Source organism: Arachis duranensis, chromosome 9 (genome assembly GCF_000817695.3).
Source record: "Arachis duranensis cultivar V14167 chromosome 9, aradu.V14167.gnm2.J7QH, whole genome shotgun sequence".
Taxonomy (NCBI): Eukaryota; Viridiplantae; Streptophyta; class Magnoliopsida; order Fabales; family Fabaceae; genus Arachis; species Arachis duranensis.
Window position 1 is genome coordinate 14,961,961 of NC_029780.3, and position 5,887 is coordinate 14,967,847.

The 5,887-nt window shown below is 40.7% G+C and overlaps 2 protein-coding genes across 2 annotated transcripts; one reads left to right on the plus strand and one right to left on the minus strand.

Annotated features, from left to right (window-relative positions):
- The first annotated feature begins 1,081 nt into the window (after positions 1-1,081).
- LOC107464827 (protein MAIN-LIKE 2) lies at positions 1,082-2,793 on the plus strand. Its single transcript, XM_016083790.1, has 3 exons — positions 1,082-1,138; positions 1,864-2,588; positions 2,682-2,793. Exons 1-3 carry the CDS (start codon positions 1,082-1,084, stop codon positions 2,791-2,793), a joined length of 894 nt encoding a protein of 297 aa, XP_015939276.1.
- Positions 2,794-2,883: 90 nt separating this feature from the next.
- On the minus strand, positions 2,884-4,073 carry LOC107464828 (uncharacterized). Its single transcript, XM_016083791.1, has 2 exons — positions 3,461-4,073; positions 2,884-3,380 (listed from the first exon to the last, which is right to left on the minus strand). The coding sequence occupies exons 1-2, from the start codon at positions 4,071-4,073 to the stop codon at positions 2,884-2,886; spliced, it is 1,110 nt and encodes a 369-aa protein (XP_015939277.1).
- Positions 4,074-5,887: the final 1,814 nt, after the last annotated feature.

A 5,887-nucleotide genomic window follows, 5' to 3' on the forward strand; every position in this document is an offset into this window, starting at 1 on the left:
AATTTGTATAACAATTAAATATTAAACTTTTAGACACCATATATATAGCCTACATGAAACAAAAAAAATTCACAGTGTGACTGCCATGATGCACATTGTAATAACCGCAATACTCGCAATTATGACAAAATGGCAACACTATTGACTAACGCAGCCATTATACAGTTACTTCTACTGTTTATTAATGGTACTTACGCATTTGTGGACCCACTAGAAATTAACTTAATTAACCGAGTTCCCCAACTTGGAATTGATATGCACAATGCACTTATGCAGAGAAAAAAGGACATAGAGAAAATAATGAAAGTAGCAAGTTGCAGCTATGGATGATAAAGTGGCCCTCAAGTGGCTTTTGTGACAAAGGTGGACCTTAGTTTTGCTATCTCATCGGTTTCAACAAGTCTTTTTCAACTCCAAAAGTTAAACACAACTTGCTTCTTAGCTTTAAGTTTAATAATATTTGCTTTAGCTTTCAGTAGATGGAAATATCTTCCTGTCATGTATATATTAACATGTGACATGTACCTGACCCGTTAATGAAGATAAAGAGCCAACAAGTGCATTCCCTTTTCATTCAACGATAATTTTTTGTTGAGTATTGACTATGACGCACTACATTATTTAACATTAAACAAATGAAAAGTTTTGTACGAACCATGCTTATTATTAAAGTGAACTTTAATTTTCAAGTCAAGAGAATGCCATTGTACATTAACTCTATTCGATAGAATTAATAAATTATTATATTATCTTATAATAGATAGTATTATGATACCGGAAATTATTATTCTTATGGAAAACTAGTTGGTGTTTTGGGAGAATATTGGAGGATGGGGGATTTACCGAGTGGTGGAACTGTCGGTCAACACGCAGGGGCGTGGTGACCCTGCTACGGTGCAACGTGTCCCACCACGCAGGGGCGAGATGACGGGGCCGAAATGCAACGTGTCCCACCACGCAGGGGCGAGATGACAGGGTCGGAATGCAACGTGTCACACCACGCAGGGGCGAGATGACGTGGCCGACATGCAGCGACTGGCACCACGCAGGGGCGTGGTGGAGCTGGCGTGGCAGAGTCCCGATGCACCACGGGGGGCGTGCTGAAGTTGCTGGCATACAGAGGACATGTCTCACCCCGGTAAACAGCATGCAGGACATTCAAGCTCTATATAAACGGAAGCCTTAACTTTATTACAATGAAATAGAGAGTGTTAGTGAGGGGAAGGAGAGCTTGGTCTCTTGCTCCATATAAACAGAAGCATTCTTCCAAGGAGGGCTGGCTGCTGCTTCACCACCGTGGAGAAAGGGTGAAAAAAATAGGAGGGAAAAAAATATATTATTTTATTTTTATTTTAAAGAATAGTTCATGATTATAAAGCTCCAGAGGAACATATTATAAATTATTTGGATCATCCAATCTATGTAAGTTGCTAAATTATAAGGTCGGAAGGATAATATAATTTTATTGTGTATTTTTATTTCTGTTTTTTATGTTATTTAATTTGTTTAAATATAACTATACTATAATAAAATAAATAAATAATATATACATTCTATAAATAAATGTGGAACATATTCAAAAGTTTAATACATAATTGTTAAAGTAATAAATAAATAAATATTAGAAAAATATATGTAGCTTGTTATTAATAATGTTAGAGAAATAAATAAATGTCGATGCACGAAAAAAAATTATTTTAGCTATGGTAATGCACTTGTAACTATTGAAATAAATAAATATCTAAATATTATTATTATTAATTGAAGTGATCACATACATTTTATAAATTCATTTATTAATGTTTGTTTATTAATAAATGAATATTTATAGGTAATATAATAAATATAATTTTGTTGATGCAGCCCAACAGAAATTTGTTGGTGCGTAAATTGGATCCGCCACAGAGTTGGAATCCGAGGGTTGAAAACTACTTACGTGCCACCGGATTCTACCACGTATCTAGGATTGGGATGATAAGAGGATCTCACCCGTTGTTAGCTGCTCTGGTTGAAAGGTGGAGGCCAGAGACTCACACTTTTGTGTTGTCGGTGGGTGAGGTTACGGTGACATTGGAGGATGTCGCACATATATTTGGCTTACCAATTGATGGAGAGCCTGTGAGTGGATGGACTGACAGTAGTAGTGATTTCATTCAGAGTCAGAGCATGGCAATATTCGGTCATCAACCGGTGCTCAGTCGTAATTCAAAATCCTATATAAAGCTCGGTTGGGTTCGAAGTGTCAGAGATGAGGAGCCGTTGGACACTGAAGAGTCCATAAGGAGATACGTGAGATGTCAGATTTTCTGTCTGTTAGGGTCGACCCTATTCACAGATAAGTCGACTGCATATGCCCATGCAAAGTATCTACCATTGCTTCGCGATTTCGAGCGGATCCATACTTATAGTTGGGGTTCAGCATGTCTCGCTCATCTTTACAGAGCACTATGCCGTGCATCACGATATGATACGAAGGAGATGGATGGTTCTCTTAACCTGTTGTTTGTTTGGGCATGGGAGCGAATGCCGTGTATTTCGCCCGTACCAAGGCATATCCTTCCACCTGCTGAGATACCAGTTGCCATGAAGTAAATATTTATGGTTCTTGTCGGAGAATATATTCATTATACATGTTTCAGTTACGGTTACTGACATAAATTTTTCACTGTATCATGTTTCAGGTGGAGTCATGCGGAACGGAGTACAGCGTGGTTAGAGAAGACTGTTGTGACATTTAGGCATGATATAGACTACATGCAGGAGGTAAATATTTATGGTTTTAATGAATCCTAGATCCAAACATTAATGTTAGGGTTCTGACATTTGAATTATCTGTGGCAGTTTGAGTGGCGGCCGTACCAAGGAATGATCATTCCCGGCGAGTTACATAGACATCTTGATGTGTGTGATATCGTTGCTCCGCTGTTGTCGTTTGAGTGTATCGAGTGGCACCCTGCGGACCGAGTGATGCGTCAGTTTGGGTTCGCTATTATAGTTGAACCTTGACTGGACTTCGGCTATTATAGTTTTCACCTTTATGGACGAGTCAGTCTCGACCAATGGCCCTATAGCCTCAGCAACTGTGTCCGAGTCCAACTTCGAATGATCCTGTGAAATCACTCCAGTTGTGCACGTGTGCCTACCGTTGTATCTGCGTATCTCCCAACAACCTTTTTTCCGTATCAAGCTGGCTCGGATAAGCCAGTCGCACCCACGCCCATACATCTTGCATTTTGCATAGAACGTTTGTGGCTCAGACTCATACACGTCGTAGTCAACTCCTCTAGCGATAGTGTAACTTCTAATTGCTGCCACGACCGACTTTCTAGAACTGTATTCCACTCCAATCTGGAACTCTCCGTCCTCGGGATCAGCAACGTCTACAGAAAGTGCCCATCATCGTTTACTAATCAATCCAAAGTATATATTAAAGATAACATATTATTCGGTCATCACGTACCTATGTTTGAATATTCCGGAAACTCCGGTGCATGCATGACGTCAAGATCCAACTCACGCATAAAAGGTGGCACGTTCATCGGTTGACTGATCGATGGGTGAACCACTACATTATAAGCTGCTGTCTCAACTCCCACATCACTATCCTCGTCTTCGTCGCCGGCTTCATAAGTAGCTTCGAAGTCCTCTTCGCTGTCACTATTCATTCCCTCGTACACTGCTGCTCTATCATCCTCCACCTCTAAGTCATTCTGAATCCCTTCCGCCTCTACGGTTTCAAACTCAACATACAGCTCAATATGTGGCTGTCGCATCTGAGTCTGCCGATGAATTTGAAACATATTATGCATAGTCACTTCGTCAGTGATTGGCATGGTATCAAACTGTATTAGACCACCAAAAACTACAACCGGATTCCGGTACAGAATTCTGCTCACTCTCATTAACGTACCGTTCTCCATGCTTTGACAGAGACCATTCTGAAGTTCCATAAACGTCATGGTGCATGGAACCACAAACGCAAACGGATTCTGGCACACAAACATCACTCCCTCATGAGTAATACGTATTATCTCACCGTCGCGATATACTACCAAGTTTGCAGTACCCTCCATTACACCAGAAACACACTCAAAGAACTCACACACTTCCTCAGAATGAAAATGAAGTCGTGCACTACCTTATATAGAGGGTAGCATTCACTACGCCCCCACGTTTAGATTGCCTCAGGCGAATCACGTACTGCCACGTGTCATCACGCCCCCACGTGCCACGTCATCACACCCCACGTGATGCACACATCATCAACACGCCCCCACGTGGTGCTTGCGTGGCTAATTTGTGCTCCACCACGTCATCACAACGCCCCCACGTGATGCCTACGTTGCAATCATCACGCCCCCACGTGGTGCCAGCGTGGCCAAATCCTGGTCCGCCACATCATCATCACGCCCTCACGTGATGCCTGCGTGGCTTGTTCTTGCTCCGCCACGTCATCATCACGCCCCCATGTTTTGCCACCGTGTCTCACTCATCCTGTGCCACGTCATCTCACCTGACACTCCCACAGCCACCACGCCCCTACGTGTTGAAAATACATCCACCATCGAGTAAAACACACTATTCCTCCATTTCTAACCAAAATACCAACTTAGATACAAATTAACATTTAATTACTAAAATTCTACTAATTATTAATCATTTTAATAAATCTAATCCTTATCTTTTCAGATCATGTGTAATAAAAATAATGAATTGCGCTACATGTATACCACTTTCAGCTACTATTTTTAGCCACTGTATTTATATGCATATCCAATATAAAATTCAAAAATTAAAATTAAAATTTCACTCTCAACCTCACTTTCACTCTTTACACGTGCTGAAACAACCGTTTCTCTTTCTCTTTTCCTCACTCTCACTCTCACTCTCCAACATAACACCATCCTCATTTTCACTTTCAAGGGTGATTCTCCTTTCCTTTCTTTCCGACGGCACAATTCTCCTTCGTTCTCTTTCAGGAACGGTTGCGATTCTCCTTCATTTGTCTCAGACGCAGTGCTCTCTGTCTCAAGCGTGAACTTTTTCGACTGCATTTTTCTTGTTTGATTTTGCAAGGTAAGCTTCTATTCCTTGTACTTCTATCAGCTTCTTCGACGGTATTTTTCTTGTTCGTTTTAAGCTTCTATCAGCTTCTTCGACTGCATTTTCCTTCTTCATTTTGAGATTCTATAAATCAATTTGTATTGTGCATAGTTTGTATTTTCAAACAAAAATTTATACTAAAAATCTTTAAGTTAGGATTTTGAATTGAAGTTTCAGTATGCTAATTTTAACAATTGATAGTATACTTGTTCTGTTTAACTTTATTCAATCTTTGGACGTTTAGTTCTTAGATCTGGGGGCTGGCCATTCGGCCATGCCTGGACCTTTCACTCATGTATTTTCAACGATGGAGTTTCTACACACCATAGATTAAGGTGGAGCTCTGTTGTACCTCAAGTTTTAATGCAATTACTACTATCTTCTATCCAATTCGATTTATTCCTGTCTAAGATATTCGTTGCACTTCAACTTGATGAATGTGATGATCTGTGACACTCATCATCATTCTCACCTATGAACGCACATGACTGACAACCACTTCCGTTTTACCTTAGACCGGGCGCATATCTCTTAGATTCCTTGATCAGAATCTTCGTGGTATAAGCTAGAATTGATGGCGGCATTCATGGGAATCCGGAAAGTCTAACCTTGTCCGTGGTATTCCGAGTAAGATTCCGGGATTGAATGACTGTGACGAGCTTCAAACTCTTGAAGGCTGGGCGTTAGTGACAGACGCAAAAGAATCACTGGATTCTATTCCAACCTGATTGAGAACCGACAGATGATTAGCCGTGCTGTGACAGAGCATTTGGACCATTTTCAC

Coding starts and splice junctions, on each gene's coding strand:
- LOC107464827 (XM_016083790.1), top strand. CDS start 1,082: ATGCACCACGGGGGGCGTGCTGAAGTTGCTGGCATACAGAGGACATGT. Junction 1,139..1,863: donor AGAGGACATGTCTCACCCCG/GTAAACAGCATG, acceptor TTGTTGATGCAG/CCCAACAGAAATTTGTTGGT. Junction 2,589..2,681: donor GAGATACCAGTTGCCATGAA/GTAAATATTTAT, acceptor ATCATGTTTCAG/GTGGAGTCATGCGGAACGGA.
- LOC107464828 (XM_016083791.1), bottom strand. CDS start 4,073: ATGGAGGGTACTGCAAACTTGGTAGTATATCGCGACGGTGAGATAATA. Junction 3,381..3,460: donor TCCGGAATATTCAAACATAG/GTACGTGATGAC, acceptor CACTTTCTGTAG/ACGTTGCTGATCCCGAGGAC.